The sequence below is a fragment of the Pelecanus crispus genome, chromosome 2 (assembly GCF_030463565.1).
Source record: "Pelecanus crispus isolate bPelCri1 chromosome 2, bPelCri1.pri, whole genome shotgun sequence".
NCBI classification, from domain to species: Eukaryota; Metazoa; Chordata; class Aves; order Pelecaniformes; family Pelecanidae; genus Pelecanus; species Pelecanus crispus.
In genome coordinates this window covers 1,286,096-1,308,648 of record NC_134644.1, presented here as the reverse complement: position 1 = coordinate 1,308,648, position 22,553 = coordinate 1,286,096, and the positions used below count along the sequence as shown (strand labels likewise).

Genomic DNA, 22,553 nt, shown 5'->3' with positions numbered 1-22,553 from the left:
CTCCCAACCTGAGAAAAGCCTCCTCCGGCCCCGCAGCGGGAGGAGGAGGAGGAAGAGGAAGGTGCTATTGCTGCCAACCGGGCGAAGGAGAAAGCTGGGAAGGGCGGCCGCACGCGGGAGCAGGTCCCGCGCCAGGATGGTGGCGGCGGCGGGACCGAGCCCCGGGGACGGCTCTGCCGCAGCGGCTCGGTGGAGCGAGGGCGGGCGCACCGGCATGGGCTGCTGCTCCCACGCTCTCCTGCCATAATAAATAAATATATACAGCGTATAAATAAATAGGGCAGGGACTGCTGCAGCACGGAGCCCGCGAGGGGCAGGGCCGGCCCGGCGCTCTAAGGCACGTGGAGGCCAAGCCGAGCGCCCAGGCGGGGTCGGCCCCGGCCGTGACCGCTACGCTCGGTGCCGGGGGCTCCCCGAGGGCTGGCAGCCCCCCGCTGCTCCTCTCGGGGCCGGGCTGGGCTCTGTGCCCCGGGAGCGGGCGTTGGGCTGGGACAGCTGCCGCAGAGCCTCCTGCGGGCAGCGAACAAGCTGGAATTTGCCGAGACAGGGCTGGGCCCTGGTTTAGCTCAGCTCCTGCCAGGCAGCGACGCTCCCCCGGCACCCGCTGCTGTCGCTCGGTCTCGCTGGCCAGCTCCGGGGAGCCGCCACTGCCGTCCCCATCTCCCGTCCCCAGCAATGTGCCGGAGCGGTGCTCAGCACCTTGGGCGCTCTGTCCCTGCAGCCCCCGCCGCGTCCCTCTGCGCCAGCCCGCGCGGCCCCGGCACCACGGGCGCCTCTGGGGAAGCCCAGCGACCGCACGGAAGATGCAGGAAACGGGGAGAAGAGGCGGGCTTGGGCCCTGCAGACCGTTGGGTGACAAGAGTCCGGTTTACGAGGAGGGAAGGCGACAGAGGCACGGACAGAGCGCTGGAGCCGGTCGTCCCCACGCCCTCAGCAGCGCGGCGCTGCCCAGAGCCCACCCTTCGTCTGCCTGCGCTGCCCTCGCCTACGGAAGGGGCCCGGGCGCCCCGTCCCACCTGCCTGGCTCCACCCGGCGCTCCGGCGCCTGCCCCTCCTCCTCAGTCCAATTTCTCCAGCACCGAGGGCACGTAGACCAGGCTGAGCTCGCTGCCAAAATTGCAGACAATGGCGGCGTTCTCCAGCACGAGGATCTGCCGCGCGGGCTGCGATTCGTTGCTCTTCCCCAGGTAGACGGTCTGGAGCAGGTCACCGTAGCCGATGTCCCAGAAGGAGACGCAGCCCTGGCCTCCTGTCACCAGCAGGTTGTCAGAGATGACGCCCAGGCTGGCGCCGCAGCCCATCTCCTGCGCGGAAGGAGAGCGTGTCAGAGAGCCGGGCCCGCGGGACGCAGCCGGGGCTCCGCGAGGCGGGCAGTGGCCGGGAAGAGGCCGTTCAGCCGCAGCCGTGCTGCCCGCCCGGCCGCCGCGGGTGCACACGTGTTGGAACGGGGCCACAGAGCCTCGCAGCCGGGATGGCGCAGTCTGCCAAGCAACAGATTCGGGCTTTCCTGAACTCTTGCATATTATATTTACCAACAGGGAGGTTTTCCAAAGCATGTGGCGTTGTAAACAGAGAGCCCTTCACACTACAAGCCCAGCACAGCTCGTCTGGGGCAGGGTTTGGTGGGGTCCAGAAAAGCACAGAAGCACCTTTAAGCTATCCCTGGCCCCTCCCCAGCTACCAACCTGCTGGATAGAATAGAGTTTGATCCCCGAGCTGCGGTCCCAGATGCTGATCACGTCGTCCAAGCCGCTGCTGATGACGCAGGAGGTTGTGCAGGTGAGGGACGTGACATCCCCTCGGTGGGCGTACATGTGGCTGACCTTGCTCCCCGTCAGCACGTCCCAAAGGCAGATGGCACCGTCCTGGCCCCCGCTCGCTAGCACCATCGTCTGCAAGGACACGGGCAGAAACCAGGTCAGGGGGGCTGAGCAGCACCACGGACACGGGACGCCGCTGAACACGTGGGCCAATTCCATATACAAGCACTTCCAGTGCTCCGGGCTCGCTCCCGGACTGTGGGAGGTCCCAGGAATGTGGGATGGGAAGCTGAACTGCCGGCTTGGTGTCTTCCCTGCGTTTGTACATGTGTACCTTGTGTCCCTGTGCTCGGCACTGCTGAGGCCGCACCTGGAATGCTGTGTCCAGTTTTGGGCCCCTCAGCACAAGAAGGACATTGGGGTGCTGGAGCGTGTCCAGAGAAGGGCAGCGGAGCTGGGGCAGGGTCTGGAGCACAGGGCTGGTGGGGAGCGGCTGAGGGAGCTGGGGGTGTTCAGCCTGGAGAAGAGGAGGCTGAGGGGAGACCTGATCGCTCTGCAGCTCCTGGCAGGAGGGGGCAGGGAGGGGGGGTCGGGCTCTGCTCCCAAGGAACAGCGATAGGACGAGAGGAGATGGGCTCAAGCTGTGCCAGGGGAGGCTTAGGTTGGAAATTAGGAAAAATTTCTTTACGGAAAGGGTGGTCAAGCATTGGACCAGGCTGCCCAGAGAGGTGGGGGAGTCCCCATCCCTGGAGGGGTTCAAAAAAACGGGCAGAGGTGGCACTTTGGGCCATGGTTTTGGCCAACCTAAACGATTCCATGCTTCTATGATTCGAGCAGGCTGAGGGTAACAAAAGCCCAAGCCCACCAGGACTCGCAGTTGCAGAGAAACCTAAATTCATTTAAACAGAGCTGTAAAGCACGCGGGTGTGGCTCTCCTCCTCCTTTCCAAGGGGAGCTGCCACTCAAAGCCTCCCTGGGGCTCGGAGCAGAGCAGGGCACGCTCTGCCAGGCCCTGCCGCGAGCACTGCTCACCTCTCCAGCCCTGCAGTGCATCAGCACTGCTAAGCCTGGGGACAGCCGGTCCCCAGGAGAGCAGGCATTCACAGGGCAGGGAACGTTTCCTGGGCCAGTTTCAGCCCCTGCTCCCAGCTCTGCCTTCGGAAGCTCGCTGGCTTCAGAGCTGCGTTCAGAATGGCTGACCCGGCAGAACAGGTACAGCGGGAATGGGGCTTTCCTGCTCCACACAGGGCAGGGAGACAAACCACCTCCCGGGAAAGGGATTGCTGAGCTCGCAGTTAGCTGGATGGGAAAATAATGGTTCGGCTCGTAAGACACATGGTGAACACGCCGTTACAGCGGCCGGTGAACCTGCTGCGTGCTCAGAGAAGCACACGTCAGCTTCTCCATGTGCAAACCAGAAGAGGGTCCCAGCTGGGCCCCTCCGGCGGAACCAGCGGCTCAGCAGCCTCATATAAAGGACGTTCTTCCCGGTGCAGACCCGGCTGCACCTTACCTGGTCGATGTACACAGCTGTGATTGCTCCTGAGTGACCCTGCAGTGTGAACAAACAGCACGAGTCTTCTAGCCGAAACACCTGCAGGGCGGAAGAGGCAGAGTGAGTGGGGGCAGCCGTGCTGCAGAACGATAATTGATAGGATGAGAGGAAATGGGCTCAAGCTGCGCCAGGGGAGGTTTAGATTGGATATTGGGAGAAATTCCTTCACGGAAAGAGTGGCCAAGCATTGGAACAGGCTGTCCAGAGAGGTGGGGGGAGTCCCCAGCCCTGGAGGGGTTCAAAAAAATGGGCAGAGGTGGCACTTTGGGCCATGGTTTAGTGGGCATGGGGGTGTTGGGTTGATGGTTGGGCTGATGATCTTAGACATCCTTTCCAACCTTAGTGATTCCTAGTTTTACTTTCATTCAAAAATAATCCAGCCCCTAAGCCAGGAAACATGAAATTACTACTCTTCCCTTAATGGGTTTAGTGTAGACTTGGTAGTGTTAGGTTACTGGTTGGCCTGGATGATCTTAAAGGTCTTTTCCAACCTAAATGATTCTATACCTGAGCCTTATCACTCTTGCTAAGGAAGCAACAGATCTCACTTTATCTTCCGTACTGCCATCCCCTCCCACAGAAGTCGGAGCCTGTCAGCAGTTCAGGACAGCGAGGTCACTGGATGCTGCTGCCAAGGGCAGGGGAGGAGGGCAAAGGCCTGTCGGGCAGTGACGGCGCAGGGAAGCAACGTCCGTGGCTGAGGGGGACAGCTGCTGCCAGAAGGGACAAGGGCAAGAGTTGGATTAAGTAATTAATTGGATATTAGGAAAAATTCCTTCACCGAAAGTGTTGTCAAGCATTGGAACAGGCTGCCCAGGGAGGTAGTGGAGTCCCCAACCCTGGAGGGATTTAAAAGACGCGTAGGTGTGGTGCTCAGGGACATGGTTTAGTGGCGGACTTGGCAGTGCGAGGTTAACGCTTGGACTGGATGATCTCAAAGGTTCTTTCCAGCCTAAACGATTCTGTGGCTAAGACAGGGGGTACCCCAGAACCCACCCTCTGTTTGGGAAGATAGCTCTCACAGGGCTCTGTCCTTCTAACTCCACCGAGGACCCCATCCAGGCAGATGAATATAACATGGAGAGCTTGAAGAATGCACTGGATTGGCCTCCAACCGCACCACCCCGAACACTCGCCTGCCTTTGTGCACATACAAACGTCAGCTTTGCCCCTTGCCCACCTACGAGACAGGCTCACGTCCCACAGCGTCCTACGGGACGGATAAGCACCCGCACCCCGGCGCTCACAGGGCTGCAGCGGCCCCGGACCGCAGCCGAGGAAGCCTTACGTACTCTCAGAGTGTGGTCCTGGCTCCCAGTGACCAGCCGTCCAGCCGCGGCCTTCAGCGCCGTGATCGGCTTCTGGTGGGCGCAGGACACGGTGTGGGTGAGCTGACACATGATGATGTCGCTGCTGCTGAACACGGGGGAGGACGGGAGGCTGCTTCGGCTCGGGGCTCCTGGGGCGAGACACACAGGTTAAGTCCTCAGCGCAGCGGACGCAGCCGTACACGCCAAGACTCGTATCACCCAGAAACGGTGTGGTATCAGGGATGCCTGGCTGCTGAGCTTTTAAGCAATTTGAAGCCAGTCCTCCAAAGAGCCGAACACTTGGCACTCTGGGCTGACACCAACAGAAGCTGCTCAGTGCTCATGAACAACCGCAGTGAGGGTCTCCAACAGGATCCTCAACAGCAGAACTCCCTTCTACACATCAGTGGCCCCTGCGCAGTAAGCCTTCTCCAAGACTGAGGTCCCCGAAGGCCAAGAGCACTGTGGTTGCCCTCTGTCCTGGTTTTGGCTGGGACAGAGTTAATTTTCTTCCTAGCAGCAGGCACAGTGCTGTGGTTTGGATTTAGGATAACGGCTGATAACACGCTGATGGTTTAGTGTTGCTCAGTACTGCTTATGCCAGTCAAGGACTTTCCAGCTTCCCATGCTCTGCCAGGGGCACAAGAAGCTGGGAGGGGGCACAGCCAGGAGAGTTGATCCCAACTGCCCCAAGGGCCATTCCATACCATACGGCGTCATGGGCAGTATGGAAACTGGGGGGGTTGGCCGGGGAGCAGCGATCGCTGCTCGGGGACGGGCTGGGCATCGGTCGGTGGGTGGTGAGCAATTGCATTGGGCATCACTTGCTTTGTGTATTATTATTATTATCATCATATTGTTATTACTATCATTACTATTTTACTTTATTTCAATTCTTAAACTGTTCTTATCTCAACCCAGGAGTGTTTCTCACTCTCACTCCTCCGATTCTCTCCCCATCCCACCGGGGCAGGGGCAGTGAGCGAGCGGCTGCGTGGTGCTGAGCTGGGGCTAAACCACGGCACGCTCCTCAGAGAGGCAGAACAGAGAGCTGGGCACAAGACTCCCCGCGCCCTATGGGCAAACATCATTTCCACAGCCAGTCCTTTCCTGCAGAGCCTGCTCCGCTTCTAGACCTACAGCTTGTGGATCCCAGGGCATCCCCCCAGGAACGCAACCATTCTCCCCGAGTAACTCCAGGGCTTCTCTCCCTTCCAGGCCACTCCAGAACCAAAGAATCCACTGCACTGCAAACCAGTTACCACCAGGGATTAGTTTTGTGTGTGTCGTGGCTGTGCCGAGGCCCCATGCTGTATTGTGGTTGTGCGCGGTTACATGGTGTGCAAACAAGTGAGAACAGACCTTGCTGAGGGAGAACATAAGCGAGAAGTGGGAAAGGAAAGAGGTACAGGGCAGAGCTGCCCCTGGAACGTGTGTCCTCCAGACCTATGCACTGGAGAAAACCGGCACTCGAGATGCTCCCCTTGCCTAGGGAACTCCCAAAGTATTCCTCCCCTCTCCAGCTGGTTCAGCATCCTGCAGCACAAGGGGGTTTTTGCGGAGCATTATTACAAAAGCTTATGAAGTGGGGGTGAGGAAGAGTCAGCTGCAAGAAGGCAAGGGAAGAGGAAAAGGCTTGGCGGAGCTCAGAGCGGTGCACAGCACGCTCAGACGCTTGCTTACCTCGGAACTGCAGGTGGTTCAAGGACGTGTGTGTCTCTAGCGAAAAGAAATCTAAAGAGCCGTTCAACCGGGCAGCGACGATCCTGAGGGAGAAACGCAGGCACATGAGGAGAGGCCGTTCCCCGCTCCCACAGGGCAAGGAGCCCTGAGAGCAGTCGCCTTCTGAGGCAGAGCACGAACCACGCAGGCTCTCCCTGTGAGGAGGAACTCCCCATTGAGAGGAAAGGGGGCTCAGAAATTCTATTAAGCTCAGACCACAGAATAAACTGGCAGATGGCAATGCCTCTTGAATAACAGCACACAGAAACCAGTGACCCAAAGGCCCCATCTCCCAGCCCTGAATTATTCCGGAAATTCAGCTACTAGAAAGACTGAATAGCTCTATTATGAAGAAGAAGTGGCTGCTGGAACAGACCCGGACCCAGGAAAGCTTGCTCCACCATGCCCAGCTTGAGAGCTGGACACGTGGGAAGGGAGAGACTCGCAGCTGAGCTTCTGCCATCTGGAGCTGTTCGACCTCCGTGGCAGGAGGGCGAGGGCTGGGGTCCTGGCTTACAGCACGTGTTCTCCTCCCCTCGCAGGAGATCACCGAGCACGAACGCAATTACCTGTTGTTGAGGAAGACGAGCGCTGTGATGCCGGATTGACCTTCATCATTACTGCTACGGAGGGTCCCCTCGATAGCATCCCAAACCTGGAAGGAGAAGGGGTTACTGCTGTGATCCTGACCGGAAGACTGTTGTAGATCGAGGTGTCGGTGATCCACGTGACAGCTAACCCGTGCTGTGCTGCGCACCCTCCCTGGCTCCCCTAGCCGTCCGATCTTAACGAAGGAGCCTGGAGGCAGCTCCCACTCGGCACCGGTGATTACAACCATCAATATCCTTCTATCTTAAAGTGAAGCAGCAAGTTCTCAAGTGAACATCCTTTTGTTTGACAGCAGAAAGGATGAATAGAATTCTTTTCTTCGAAGAAAATCCCCTAAGAGCTCTAAGGACCAGAGTTCTGGTTGACCTCTCCAGGGACACGATCCACACGGTGTGCGGTGCTCAGGCTGGAGGTCTGTCCAGTGCTGCACAACGTGGGGCTCCCCGCAACGGGAGGGACGTAAGATCACCCTATCCTCTTTTTCCTTCTAGCGTTACTGCCAATAAATGGTATTTTAATCAATACTTCACAATCTGCGTGCCTTTCTTCCCGGGGTCACAAGGAACGCTGGCCCCGCTGCACCACGCAGGCACGCGGCGGCAGCACGGGCTCCTGCCGCAGCTCTGCAGCACGCCTCCTCGCTCCCGGCCAGCCCCACATCTGCCCCGTTCCGAGCGTGAAGCGCTCTGGATTTTGAAGCGATACGGTGATGTGGACTGGAAACAAGATTCAGCAGCAAAATTCAGTCAGTGTCTCAAGGCAGCTGCTCAGGAGAAGGTATCTGAGCGCAAAAGCGTGTTTAAAGGACAAAGGAAAATAATGGAGTGACCTGCTGTGTGTTTGTTGGGAAGAAAGAGAGCCGCCCATGTGGAGCACAGGTCAAAAATCGTTAAAAATTTTATTTCAAAATGTGTTTGTTGAAAAAAAAAAAACCCTGTATTTATTTTGAAGGAAAAATTCTGACTTAATTTCCAAAAATGAAATTAAAATTAAACTAATTCTGAAAGTTTCTCACTGGAGGAGATTTAGATTTCCGATTAAAATTTGCTTCAAAACCTGTATCATTCCTATAGAATTCCTATTAATTTTACCTTATTTTGTGACTGACCAGTAATGCTACCTAATGACACGGCAATCTTTAAGCTTCTTCAGTCTTAAAGAGCTGCTGGCAGCTCACCCAGTGCCTGGGCTGGCAGCGAGCCCGGCTCCTCACCTCCAGCTTCCCGTTACTCCGGCCAGCCACGATCAGGTTCCCTTGCAGGTCCAGGCTCCAGACAGAGCTCTCCAAGTCTCCTCCCCAGGAAGGAAGCGGTGACGATTTGTCAAATCCCATAAAAGACTCGTCCCCCAGGCTCCTCCTGCGGCTGCTGCAGCCTCCCTCCTCGGTCCCGCAGCCCAGGGAGCGGGGACTGCCGCTCCCCGCGCAGAAGCCAGCCTGCCCGTGCGGGGCTGAGAGGCCGGCGAAGTTCATGCAGTTGGAGGTGCCGTGCTCCTCATACACTTTACCAACCAGGCTGCTGAAGTCGTACCCGCTCTCCTTCTGGCGACTGCCCACAGCACGGAGCCGCGTCTCCGACTCGGCCACCTTCACCTGCTCGGAGAAGTTTGTGTCGATGAGAGACGTGAGGTCTGGCTGGTCACAGAAAAGCGGAGGCTGGGGAGGGCTGAGCATCCTTTTGAGCTGGTGACTGTTCTCAAAAGAGTCGTCCAGACCATTCTTGCCATCTGGACTATGATCCCAGCTTTCCTGGTAATCAAAGATGCTGCTGCTGTCTCTTCGCAACCTAAAACACAGCAATGAAAGCTCAGCCTTCCCACCTCTGCTGTTGGAGAGGGCTGATCTCTTACAGAGGGGTTTGCACCAGCTGCTGAGCCGCGCCTGCGGAGGGACCTGCCCGCACTTGAGCGACTCAGTACGGACACCGCTTACCTCGGCTTGGGAATAACGGTGAGGCAGTCGCCAGTCTGAGCATCCCACACACGGATCTGGCCCACCAGGCAGCAGCTGACAAGCAGCATCCCATCGCTAGCCAGACATTCGATGTCCTGGGAAGGAAGAACAAGCACAGCTGAGCGCGTAGCACCACCGAGGCCTCCGGACTCTGACAATCACCTTGCGTGTGGCTGAGGAACTATATAGATGATAAATTTTATGTCAAAACTACGTGGCTGGCTTAGCAACCTAGGGATACTCGGAGAACATATCTTTGCCCAGAGTCCCAGGGTGCTGCAAATCAAACAGACTCCATCTGTCTTCCCTTTCCCTGACAAAGTATGGCCCAAAGAGATAGTAGGATCAGGAACAGAGGGACAGCTTCATCAAATCATGGAATTGTTCAGGTTGGAAAAGACCTTTAAGATCATCCAGTCCAACCATTAATCTAACACTGCCACGTCCACCACTAAACCAATTAAGGGAAGAATAATAATTAATTTTCATGTTTCCTGGCTTGGTGGCTGGATTATTATTTAGTGAAAGTAAAGCTAGAATAAGTTCTTCTCTGGAAGACAGGGCACAGCGTTTCAAATTCCACCTGACTGGGTGCCCAAGTGCTTTGTTTCATGTCAGAATGTGAAGAAACATCTTTCCCCTGAAGAACAATGAGTGAACCGAGCAGCAGCACACTTCTGTGCAAACCCATGGATGCTTTTAGCACTGGAAACAACATTTAACAGTCCAAACCCATGCACTAACTTTTGGGAAGCGGGGGAAAAAAGGATCCAGTAGGCATTAAATATCAGGAATTTAGAGCTACCCCAGCAAAAAAGGCTGGATCAGCCCAGCCAGTAAAAGCCAACAGGTGGCTACACAGAGAAGGTGATAACAGCAATTGCAAGAAGCTCCAAGCGAGACCCGGGAAGAAATGGAAACGTCCTACAGGAAGCTTCATGCTACAATATCCTACTCTCTCTATATATCTATACAGCCTTCGCCCCGGCTGTGAGCCTCCACGGCTGTGTTACGCTAAGGCTGCGTAGCCGGTCTGTCCTTCGCGCGGGCTGCTATTTAAAAAAAACAAAGAAAACGGAAGATGTGTGCTGCAAGTCAGTAAAATGCCTTTCTTCTAAGGACTGCACCCACCCGACCTACCATGAGGTGACCCCTGAGAACCAAGGGGACGATCTCAGTCTCAGGTGGGGAGTAGCCGTAATCGTCACAGGGCAGGTCCCCCCTCTTCCTCCTGCTGTGAGCGAGCCCGTTCTGCCCATAGTTCTTGGGACAGAACACCCTGTACAGGCAGAAGAGCAGGAGGACCAGGATAATGCCCGAGGCCAGACCTAGAGCAGCCACCCTGGTGGGAGAGACAAACAGACACAAAGACAAAAAGAAGGTGAGATAAAAGATCCAATTGCTAGTCCACAGACAGAGTTTGAAAAATACTGTGAAAGTATTACACATGTTGCTGGTCTAAATTTTTCAGCTGAGAAAAATTTCCAACAAGCTATAGTGATCTGTGGAAAATTAAAGGGTTTTTTTAAATGGGAAAATGTCAATTTCAACAAGATTTTCAGATTTTTCAGTAAGAAAAGTACATAGCAACTAAGACTTTAAGAAAAACGCTAGATTGGGATCGGGATAATATAAAGTGCGTTCAACACAGCCAAAGGAGAATTGCAGATTCAGAGGGCAAGCTGGGAGCCTGTCTTCTCAGCAGGAAAGGAAGGTCCCTGCTTGCATGAGAGTTTGATCTAACACCCAATAAAGCATTACTGAATCACGACGTTTACTCCCAAAGACAAACTCCTACCCCTGTTACCCAGCGATAAACCCCATAATGCACCGTGTGTGGTGCTAGGAGTAACGGTTTTAGCATTGCCAAGCCATCCAATTAAAATCCTTTGAAGCTTAATCTTCAAAATGCATGACTAATTGCCCAACAGTTACTAGATTATAGTGAAGACTTGCATATGTATCAAGTTGGTAGGCCATTTCTCCATAGTCATAGAATCCACCGCTATTATTCTGCTAATAACTACGTTATTGCAACAGACCTGCTGGCGTTCTCATACGGGAGAACGGGGCAGTGCCGGGACCACCGATGGGGTACGGACCCGGAACCTTGCATTTAAAAATACGTCGTGATATTGGGGGGGAAACCATAGGAGATGGAGGGAAAAGGGCTCATTAACGGGGGTAATTAACTACGCCCATTCAAAGGAGGATGCCTTAGAAGTATGCAAGCACTTGCTATGACGCAGCTCCGAAAGAATTCCCATTTCGATTAATCATGGAATCATGGAATTGTTCGGGTTGGAAAAGCCCTTTAACATCATCCAGTCCAACCATTAACCTAATGCTGCCACGGCCACCACTAAACCAGTTAAGGGGAGAGGAATAATTTCATGTTTCCTGGCTTGGGGGATGGATTATTTTTGAATGAAAGTAAAACTAGGAATCACTAAGGTTGGAAAGGATCTCTAAGATCATCAGCCCAACCATCAACCCAACACCCCCATGCCCACTAAACCATGGCCCAAAGTGCCACCTCTGCCCGTTTTTTGAACCCCTCCAGGGATGGAGACTCCACCACCTCTCTGGGCAGCCTGTTCCAATGCTTGGCCACTCTTTCCGTGAAGAAATTTCTCCCAATATCCAATCTAAACCTTCCCTGGCGCAGCTTGAGCCCATTTCCTCTCATCCTATCGCTGGTTCCTTGGGAGAAGAGCCCGACCCCCCTCCCTGCCCCCTCCTGCCAGGAGCTGCAGAGCGATCAGGTCTCCCCTCAGCCTCCTCTTCTCCAGGCTGAACACCCCCAGCTCCCTCAGCCGCTCCCCACCAGCCCTGTGCTCCACACCCTGCCCCAGCTCCGCTGCCCTTCTCTGGACACGCTCCAGCACCCCAATGTCCTTCTTGTGCCGAGGGGCCCACAACTGGACACAGCATTCCAGGTGCGGCCTCCCCAGTGCCGAGCACAGGGGGACGATCCCTGCCCTGCTCCTGCTGGCCACGCTATTCCTGACACAAGCCAGGATGCTGTCGGCCTTGGCCACCTGGGCACACTGCTGGCTCATGTTCATGTATGTCATTGACCTATATTGACAAGCAGCTCCCACCAACAGGAATGCCCGCTAACAACCTGGGCTGCACACACCATCTCCTGCCAGGGAACTCAGAAAAACCAGTGCCAGGAGAGATTAATTCAATGCTGTGCTAGCTAGGCTGGAGTGTCCTGAGCACTACAGGATTTTGCACTGAAGTTTTACAAATATTTTTTGTTCTTCCTCCAGGAGAAGAGCCAAAGAGCAGCCCATGTCTCCAAGGGAGTTAAGGCATAGTCAGAAGGCTGTATCAAGGACTCTTTTACTTGTAAAGGGTGACATCCTGGTGCCCTTGCAGCTTGGATGAGGCTTGGTCAGGCTGAGCTTCAGCATCCTGCTTCCCACCGCTTGAAGATAGGAAGGGGTGGTAGCGGTTAGCCTCCTGGGGATGCCGCACTTCTAAGGCCTCTTGTGGGTTCAGGTACAGCGTGACAGGGATTGCTGGAAGGATGCTGATGTACCTGAAGGAACAGAAAGATGAGAATAGCTTAGGAAGAACAAACGCAAAAGACACAAAAATCCTAATAGGTTACCCAGCCCATCTCCTCACTAGCAGCCAAGGTAGGTCTCACTACGTACTTTCAGTCCAGTAGTTTCAGGAATTCTAAACTAAATTCTAAACTAAAGACCTCCTTTGAAATATTTTTCTCTAAAGCTGCTTCCCAGGTCTTAACCCTTAACTCCATGGAAGAGGTTAAGAGCCAACAGTGGAATGAGCTACTGATGAGATCAAATGGATCACATAGATTTAGATGTCTCTATTCCTCACATGCACCATCCCTATCACTTACAGATGATCGTATATTGTTTTACAAAATTCTAAACGTCGCCTCCAGGGTAAGGGAAGACAACAAGCAAGTAACACACCCAAGAGCGCAGATTGAAACACAACCCTTAGATAGTCCTGGAGAGTTTGGCACCTCTGCACCACAGAGGAGGGCCTGTTTAACCGTCTCCTCCTGAAGACGCATCTGGAGTAAGCCACGTGGAACACAAATTATCTAACTCAGAAGGACGAAGGACAGAAGAAAGAAAAACGCTTGGGGTCAGTTTCACAACACAGAGTGCCTGCGGCAGTTGGTGCCAGCCCACTTGCCTTTTGGCCAGAGTGATATTGTAGTAGCTGAAGAGGGATGGCCAGTGTCTGAAGGAAAGCTTCCTCCAAATCTCCTCATCCTCTGCTCCCCAGGTAACCTCTGCTTCAGCTCCAAGCTCCGTCTGTCCATTCCCTTTGCCCTCTGGTCCGTGGGCCCAAGTGTGCTGGTTTGTCTCCAGCCCGCTCAGGGACTCCAGCCCTGACTTCTGCTCCCGCTGCTGCGTCTGGTTTTCTGACAGCTGTATAGGGTCCGACGGGAAGACTGAGAGATCAATCTTGGGGTCCCCAGCAGGAAGGACCCCTCCAGGAACAGGCATAGGAGGCAGACCTGCTTCACCCAAAGGACTCTGTTCGGTGACCTGGGACGTGAGGTAGGTGCGGAGACCAGCAGGATCCGTGTAAACCAGGATTCCAATCCAGATCACCGTCCCAGCCTACACACGATGAGCAAGGAGACAAGCTCGTTTAGTACCTGGCCTTCACACCCCGCCTCCAACACTCGTCAGCTGGCTGAGCTGACCAACAACATCCCAACCAAAGGAATGCCGGGCACCCAGTTCTGGTCTTACTCCCAGGAGATGCTTATCCTCTAAGAGGATTGGGAGAGGTTGCACAGCATGCACAAAAACTGAACGCTACTATTCTGTGAGCCCTCCGCCTCTACCTGACGGCAGGAACCCCGCTCCTCCCACACCAATGCGTGGCAGGGAAGAGACTCCTTGCTGGCGGCTGGGACCAGCGGCTCTGCCACCCTCAAATGGGGCTGGAAAGGCTTAATTCAGGGTGCTGGTTCATGAACGCTGCAAGGCCTACTGCAGCAGCCACGGTTCACAGACAGATGTATTAATTTAACTTAAACTGCCATGGATGTTAGTTGACAGTAACAGACCAGGCTGCGGTTTGTAAAGCCGAGGAACACACACGTTCCTCCGCTTCCATTATAGAGACCCAGAACAGAGATGGGGGAGACAAGCAGGGGCAGTAACTGGTGCAACTGCTGCAGTTACACCTGCAAAAGCAAAAGCCTTAGTCTTTCATGTAGCAAAATATCTCCATGTCTTTAGTCCACATTATCTGCAGGAATAAAACATGATTTCTGCTCTTCTTCTCTCTCCACTCATACACAGACTTGAAAATCTGCTTATATAAAAGCAGATTTTTGTCTCATAGCAAATATCAGAAAATTACGCACTACCACCCAAACACTATGCAAACAGCGGAGCCCTGGAGCTAATGCACACAGAGCAATGTTCTTAGGGAAGTGTTTCTTGAACTGTATTTACCACGGGGCAGCGTAAGTCTTGCAGGGGAACAAGGATGCATGAAAATGTTGGGGGTTTTCCGCGCCCCCCCCCCCCCCCCCCCCCCCCCCCAAGCCTATTTGGGTTGGGTTAGTGGCCAGCAGGAAGAGGCACCAGGTGACAAACACCACATGGCATACCATGATGAGTCTCTGGGCCAGCCGTGTCCTGGCGAAGAAGTAGATCACCCGCAGCCTCTTTGGCAGGCGCAGATTCCTGAAAGACGATGGCTGCAGGGTGATGGTGTGGGGGGTGGCGGGTCGCATAGCTGGCTGGCGTTCGTAGCGCTGAGAGCGGCTGACAGGCTTCGCTGGGGGCATGCAGGCTTCTGCTGGCAACCGTTTGTTCAGATCAGCGAGCTGCCAAGAGAAAAGCAAACGTGTGAGAGCCGTGGTGACGAGGTCCCTCAAGAGAAATGTGTGCGCAGTCACTACCTTTGATAAAGGCTTACGCCTGAGCTCCCACCTTCACCCTCGAGTCAATCTGTCCCAGCTCCTCTCCAGCACGCACTCTCTTTTTCGCCCAGCCACAGTCATCTGTTTGTGACTGTGTCTCCTTCCAGCACATTTACCCCAAATCTGCACGTTTATATACCTGAGGGTGTCTTGTTCCCTCAAGCATCCTGTCCCCAGTCCCTGTGTCTGTGTAACCAAGCAAGTACCGCCCCAGAACTTTTACAGCTCAGTCTTTTCTGTTTAGAGAGTGAAAATCACAGGACGTGCTTCCTTTAATCCTTCCACAATAGCAGGGAAGGAAGACCCAAGGCAAACCCCCGTGTTCTTGGCCCTTCCTTACCTCCATACGGCGAATGTCAATGGACAGCACGGTAGTGAAGAAAAACATCTGCAGAAAGAAGTCAGACACCAGGCCGACCACAGCGAAGAGGCAGAACTCCTGCAGACAGGACACATTGATTAGCTACGGCAGCTGCAGAGACAACGGTAAATATTTCAACTTTAGAAAAAAGGGAAAGTCAGCAAGGTCTTGCCCAGAGCGCAGGCCTGAGTCTATTTTACTGACAAATCCCAGTATCAATATTTTGTAATAGTTGAGAGTTTAGTGCTAGAAAAGTCTGTGTGAGAACTCAAGACCATATTTATTCACGCTCGCATTCTTTTTTCTTCTTAGTCATAAAACATCAAAGCGCTAAAGCAAAAACTGGTAGAGGATGTCTTCCCAGTTCACAAAGCTGTGGCAGGGCTGCAGCCAGCACTCTCGGCCTCCCTGCCCGTGTGTTCAAATCACAAAGCCAAACAGCCTCCAGCGGTGGCAGTTTCCTGCACTTTACCAATAAACCTCATCCCCGATTTAAAATTAATTCCTCCAGGAACACGGGTTGCTCAGGAACTGGATCAATCCCTCTCCAACCACAGACAGACCACTGTAGTCGCTGCACATCTGCGTACTTGTTTGTAGCCGTTCTCCAGGGCCCCAGCTAAACCATTTTGGCTTAAATCACACTTTTGGCTGATGCATATTTGATGAGCAAATTTCATTCCTATGCTCCTGGAAAAAAAGTTTCATTCCCGCTCTCAGAGGTCTGTAAACACCAAGTATATGGGAAACAACGTTTGCAAAAGCCGGCGTTTCCTAAACTTGCTGTAATGCTCCGCTTTTCCCAGCAGGTGCCATTGCAGAAATAAGGATTAACAGATTCTGCCCAGCAGCAGAAATGCAGTCAGCTCCCAGATCATCCCTATAAAACAAGTGCACGCTCTTACCCTAACCCCCATGAATGCTACGTGCTGTCCCCTCTCCCTCACTACATTCAAAACTTCACAGCAACACAGAATTAAAATATTTTTGAGAGGCGTTTTGTTTCCCTTGGAGTTACAAATTTCTGTCAGGACCTGTCAGGACCCAAATAGGATCTAGTAAACATGGCGAGATCAAGTCAGCTGAACGTAAGCAGGAGGAAAAACCTTGGGCTAAACAACGGATTAAAGAGTCGGGCCCTCGCTTGCAGAACAGAGCCGGCAAACACCACGGCCATGCGCTGCCTGCCTGCTGGTGCCCCAGGCGTGGCATTCTTGCTACCTGCAGACCAAGCCGGGACACATCCACCTAAGGGGAAGGAGAGAGGCCGTAGGGATTCGTTTCTTTGGTCCCCTTCCTCCCGATGTCTGCCCCAGCTTCTTGCATAAGGCTGGAGGCCAATATCAGCACATCGAAATGGAAAGAGATAGCGTGAAAGGCTATCCAAAACCTCTACACAAACCTTGAAGCCCCCCCCTCCTGTCCAAACTGTTCTCGAAACTGCTTGTTCTTTAAAAATCAGTGCGATATGAAACGAGATAAGCCACTGGGTCAGCTGCCCCTGCCCACACCTCCCAGAGGCAGCAGCACAAGGAAGCAGGTTCTCATCATGTTTTTCTCTTTAGCCCCTTCCCCAACACCTGGCAGGAGGTTTTGGGAGCAGAGGGATGAAAAGACGACACAGGTTCCTCTCTCAAGGAGAAAACCAGAAGGAAAGCAGCGTCCATCTGGATTTCACCCAGACCTCGGCAAACACAGGCTCCACAAACAGCAGGCTCTGCACAGAGAGATATTCATTCTGTTAACACCCCCACTTACTCCACTTAGGAGTAGAGACCCCTGAAGTTGCGACCCCTGGAAAAGCTAAAATCTTCTCACACTTGGATACTGCACACCCTACGGCAAAACCCAAAGTGATTTCAGGGGGCGCAGGATTGGGCGCTCAGTGCGTGAACTTCAGTACAAGGCAGCGGATCAGAGCTGGAAAGCACAGGACGAGCGCTCAGCACGCAGCCCTGCAGCACCTCAGGACCATCAACAGTGACGCTGTGCCAGGAGAACAGGGGGCTCTGCCCACCTGCAGTGCAAGGCAAGGGGATTTCATTGCTGCTCACAACTACAAGGGATTTGAAGTGGACGCACCATTCTCGTCTGAAGCCAAACGCTATTTTAGGACAAGGAGAGCCACGGAAACCATAGAAAATTCCCTTCTGCTAAACGAGTTGCACTGCCAAGTAGTAACTGAGAAAAACAACAAGACCCATTGCAGCCCTTGGGGCAGGTGAGAGCCTTCAGCAACGAAATGCCTCCCTCTTCTGTTATTCCCTACACCAGACAGCACCCCAACGACCCCAGCACCGCGCTGCTCCCTCTGACAGCCGAGAGCAAAGGTCTCTGCCAGATTTACGCAGCCTGGCTCTCTTTCTGCCAGATTCCTTGGACTCTGCAACGCGAGTACAGCGCATTATCTGAACAGTGTCCTTCGCTCTCAGGGACGCAGATAAGGGGCAAACGCCAGACTCCAGCAGAGCAGCTGTCAGTCTCTAACAGACAGCATCCCTGCGAGATTCTTCCTCTGGAGAACGCAAGCATCCGAGGCAAGACAGGATCACATAGAGCGCAGAGAGCGGGCGTCAGCACGCCGTAATAAACAGGAGTACTTTAAAAGAGATACCATGGGGCTGGGGGCATGGTGTCACTTTTTCCCATGGCTCTGCTGACACTTACATGGCTCTGCCCCGTCCCTTTTATCACATTCCTCTGTCTCCTGTAATCAGCACACCCTGCGAGCTCCTCTACAGCAGAGTGCAACAAGAAAGCGAACTGTCCCAGCGGCATCCTCACGACAGGGCTGCTGGCACTACGCTCGCTTCACAGGTACTGTCAAGCTTCACTTTCGGAGGTCAAGCAGTGCAGCAATCAAACAGAGGCCAGAAGGTGCTAATATACCCTAGGAATGAGCCCAATTTAGACCCAAAGGATGGATCACGCCAGCGTTCAAGATGAGCAATCTCTGCAATCAGCTTCAAATAAAAAAATTAGGCCACAACAGCTGTAGCCTGGGGAATTCTACGATAGCTCCTCTCTTGCCGTCCTCTGGGATATGAGTGAGGCTCAGGAACTGTGAAGTTCAGCCTGCAATGCTCCAGTCCAACCTGAATGTTTAATCTTCTTAGATTACAATACGCTTTAATCTGCAGTCTCTGCTGGTGACTCCCCAATGTTAAAGCGCAGATATACACAGCCCACCCCTCTTCATGCAGGTCACGCGTGGCCAGCGAGCACCTAGCGAGCGCCCAGAGTAGGCTGCAACTATGTAGATGCTGGGGTGCTCCTGCCTTTGCTCACTGACTGCACCTGCTAGAAATTTCCAGAGACAACAGGCTGACACCTCCCTGAAGTCTGGCTGCAGAGGTGCTATGGAATTGGTGATGAGGATTTGTCTAGGCAGAACTTCTGTTCACGGAGCTCACCAGGCACCAGCTCTGCTTGGTCAAGGATCAGAAATCAAATGGTGTCGACTTCCTGACGCAACTCAGCAAGCACAGTCCTGAAAAGGAGACTGTGCAGCAGAGAAAGTACCACGCTGCGAGGCAGAAGATGCTATTTTCGGTGCTACACAGACTCAACAGCATGACGCCTGACAGATCATTCTACCTTGAACTCTCAGTTTACCCACCCATGAAACAAGAGGCAGCGATACCCGTGGCTGTAAAAACCTACAGATTTGTCAATCCAGTGAAAGAGCCCCAAACAGACTGTCCACCCTAATTCTCAGAGCAGACATTCTGCACTAAGGTGTTTTTTAGTTCCATCCACTTATAAAGTGGCTTAGCCAGCTCACAAAAAGGCACTTGTAGGTTGGAATAAAGGCGTCCCCACAGCAAAGGCACTGGGCAGTGTTAAGTTCTGCAATAGGAAGCTCATTTCCGCAAACACAAGGAGCATGGATGGGCGGGAGGGAGGGAAACGAGCCCCTGCTCCGGCTCCTCCCAGGGCTGCTGCAGCAAAGCGATCGGCCCCGTGGTGCGGGGGTGACAGCCATCACGATGAGTCAATGAGAGAGGCTCTCCAAACCCACGTGTCCTGCACGAGCCCGTGTGTCTGTGGTGCCGGCAACTGGAAGGAGGCGGCTCCAAGCACCAGCAACCGCAACGGGGGCCATGGGGCACAGGGACCCATACGTCTGCGTCACCAGCAACTGCAGCGCGTCAGAGGACGCCTGTCAGTGTGCGATCACTAGTGACTATGGAGCCAGGCAGCTGGTGAGCAGGGTGAGTGGCTTGGGAGCCAGGTATGTGTGTGTCCCTGAGTGACAGAGCTGGAGGAGTTGGCTACCAGATGGACCAGGGGCTCCAGGCCAACTGCCAGAGGGACTGTGGGGCTGGGGAGCCACTGAGACCCACCTGGGCGCACACGTCTGTGCGTTTGTGTAAGGCAACCGGGGAGAGCAAGGATCCAGGGCCAACTGCTGGATGAACTGAATGTGTAAGCCCAGCTACTAGAAGGATCCTGACTGGGGAGACTGGGGATCGAGGGGCAGCTGCTGGACGGAAGGCTAGCTCCTGGAGGGATCCTCATTGTAGAGATGTGCGTATTTCCCACTAACAGACTCTTAATCCAATCAGCCAGAGAGGGGAGCAGAGTATCGCACACCGCATTCCTGCAGCAAACTCCAACTGATCAGCCGTACTCACCTGGATGGCTGGGACGAGGGTGAAATACCCGATCAAGATGATCCCAAGCTCGGTCGCCATATTCTTCATAATCGACCAGCTCTCATTGCTCAAGCCTGGAGAAAGAACGTGCAAAGACGGGTAAAATGAGACTGTTCGCTTGTGGACAGGCATGAGCTTAGCAAAAAGGAACTGGATTTCCCTTCTTTAAAATTAGGCATCTATAGACAACAGTCAAAAAAGGTACCTTCAGGCTAAAATTCATCTGACCTATTTTGAATATCTAAGTCAAACAACTGGACTGTAGACCCCGATGTCTTTATTAGCAGGATTATCATTAACTACAAAGAGAGCTCAGGGTGACTCTCTCAGCTCACAAAACTGTCCTGATTTAAGCAGCCGGAGGGTACTGCACAGGGCAATACGGGGATTCAGAAGCATAAAGGACCACTGAGTTGTTGAGTCCTGTTTTCAATCTAGGATACAAACCACTTGTATTTTTAAAACTAGGTAGATTTTTCTAGGCATCACTCTAGAATCTCTCTTCCCTGATGTTTAGAAACATCTTTTAAGTTTGCAAACTCCATTTATCCATGGTTTGAGCACACTCAAATCCTCATGCAGGTACAGAGTGTATCTATAATAGAGAAGATAATTTGGTCACAGACTCAGCAGAACTTCATATGACCTGTGGACTGCACTTACAATATTCATGACGCGCGAGGACAAGGTGCTAAATATCTACACCAGGAGATACAGCTCTCCCTTACTAACGCTTTTTTAAACTTGTTTAGCCAATGCTTCAGACAACAATCTTAAAAAGCAGCACCCACAATTAGAGGCTTATATTAGTTCTTGGAATTACCAAAACCAGTACAAAAAGACGAATAGAACACAATTCCCAATTCACATTCAACACACACAGTCCTTGTTTCCCCCGCAGACCAGAATTAAGATCGTTCCCCATCTCCCAGTCCTTGGGTTACCCTAATTTTCACTCTCAACATTTTTTCCAGAGCAGGCTGCGTACCTTGGGCGATGCGTAGCTTCACTTCCAGGTCAACGGGCGTAGAGACAACTGACTTGGTGAGAACCAGCACGTTCTCTAGGCCAATCACTACAACCAAGTATGGAAATATTTCGCTAGAGGAAACAGAACCAGAACAGAGAATGAGACCCTCGGTGAAAAAGAAGGGAAGAATGCAAGTTAAGCAGTAAATACGCATCCTAGAGTCAAGGCCAGGGAACACTAACCAGTGCTGTCAGCAAAATCCCTTCTCGTATAATATTGCTCTATGATGAGGTAAGGGATCTGTATTTCATCTGCTCTGGATGTATATTAACGTTTTTGCAAAGCTGGATGATTTTCTGGAAAATGGCCACTGTAGACCACCACTAAATTAGTCTTAATGCTTCCCAGGGTTGGGACAGTGTCCTTCGAAGAGTGTCTACAGCATTTAGTACAAAGGGGTGCAAATCAAAAAGATGGACTTTGAACAACAGTGCAACAGACTCAGTAATAACTAGTCAGCAAGAGCGCATTACAACAAGAGGGTAGGGAGCGTGTCCTGCCATCAACAGTGAAAATCCTGATAAATCACAGCCAAGCTTAAACAAAGATTAAACAAAACTTAAAAAAAAAAAAAATTCTCAAGTGAAGAGCATGGGCAGTGCCTGGTTCAGATACCCAGAGGGCACAAGGTTCCACACCCTGCAGCTGCTGCAAGCAATCCAGTCTCGGGCACTGAAGGAGACACGTGAAAGGACTTCTCTGTTGGGAGGAGATAAATTAACGTGCACAGAGCTCTGTTCTCCGGTACACCAGGTAGCTCAGAAGCCACAATGCTGAGAACAACGTGCAATGTACATATGCTTTGTCCTAAATCCTGCCAGGGATAGTTTCTACCCAAGAGTCAAGAAAACGCACTGAAATGCATTTGCCCTTCAGCGTGTATGCACACAGAAGAGTAAGACCACCCAAGGTCACCACCGTGACTGTATTCGACTCTTTGTCTCACCCCTACATTTCTTCCTCTTTTTTGAACTACATACAATCCAGATCAGAGAGAAAAAGCTGTTCCATGCCAGAACATGGTAAATCTCTTGATTTCCTTCCAGTTAAACTTAAGCAAAATACTAAAGCCTTCAATAGGGAGGGTAATGGATTTGTGCTGTGCTGGTACGTACAGACCCAAAAGAATATCCGTGCATGCATGCACGCACACCCTTGGCAAATCACTAACAGCCAAGACAGGCAACCAACAGAGTTTCAGAAGAACACCTCCTACTTTCTACCATTGCCTGCCATAACCCCCAAGGACCATCTTCCCAAATGCTGCTTTTGATTGCCTATGGCCATCTGAATTGGGCTTCAGCAGCGTTTGCGCACACATAGCTGTCAGCAGCCTGTGCCTTACAAGCTCAGCTGGACAAAAACACCTGTCTGGAACTACTGCTAACTCAGCTAATTTGTTCCAATTGATTCCTTGAGCAAACGGCAAGCTGAAACAGCAAAAGCTCCACTGAAATCAAGATTACACAAACCAAAAAACAAACTCCACGCACCCTCCTCCAGGTATCCTAACCAAATTTCAGCTCTAACAATGGTGCAACACACTGGTCCATTCAGCTCCTGTCCAAAACCTGTGCAGGAAGTGCATTTCCTTAGCGAAAAAAACCCCAAAATATATGTAAGCTTCTCATGGGCAACTTCCTGTTAATGTCAAAG

The 22,553-nt window shown here is 52.8% G+C and overlaps 1 protein-coding gene across 1 annotated transcript in view; it reads right to left on the bottom strand.

Moving 5' to 3' along the window:
• Positions 1–1,058: 1,058 nt before the first annotated feature.
• Positions 1,059–22,553, bottom strand: part of SCAP (SREBF chaperone) — a 52,815-nt gene continuing 31,320 nt past the window's right edge. Inside the window, exons 8-22 of the mRNA XM_075704570.1 lie at positions 20,856–20,968; positions 19,847–19,941; positions 15,189–15,287; positions 14,534–14,752; positions 13,093–13,526; positions 12,263–12,457; positions 10,048–10,249; positions 8,887–9,002; positions 8,170–8,740; positions 6,917–7,002; positions 6,309–6,391; positions 4,608–4,774; positions 3,274–3,354; positions 1,686–1,892; positions 1,059–1,304 (exon numbers count right to left, since the gene is read on the bottom strand). Of these exons, the coding sequence (XP_075560685.1) occupies positions 1,059–1,304; positions 1,686–1,892; positions 3,274–3,354; positions 4,608–4,774; positions 6,309–6,391; positions 6,917–7,002; positions 8,170–8,740; positions 8,887–9,002; positions 10,048–10,249; positions 12,263–12,457; positions 13,093–13,526; positions 14,534–14,752; positions 15,189–15,287; positions 19,847–19,941; positions 20,856–20,968 (2,914 nt within the window). The remainder of the gene's footprint in view (positions 1,305–1,685; positions 1,893–3,273; positions 3,355–4,607; positions 4,775–6,308; positions 6,392–6,916; positions 7,003–8,169; positions 8,741–8,886; positions 9,003–10,047; positions 10,250–12,262; positions 12,458–13,092; positions 13,527–14,533; positions 14,753–15,188; positions 15,288–19,846; positions 19,942–20,855; positions 20,969–22,553) is intronic.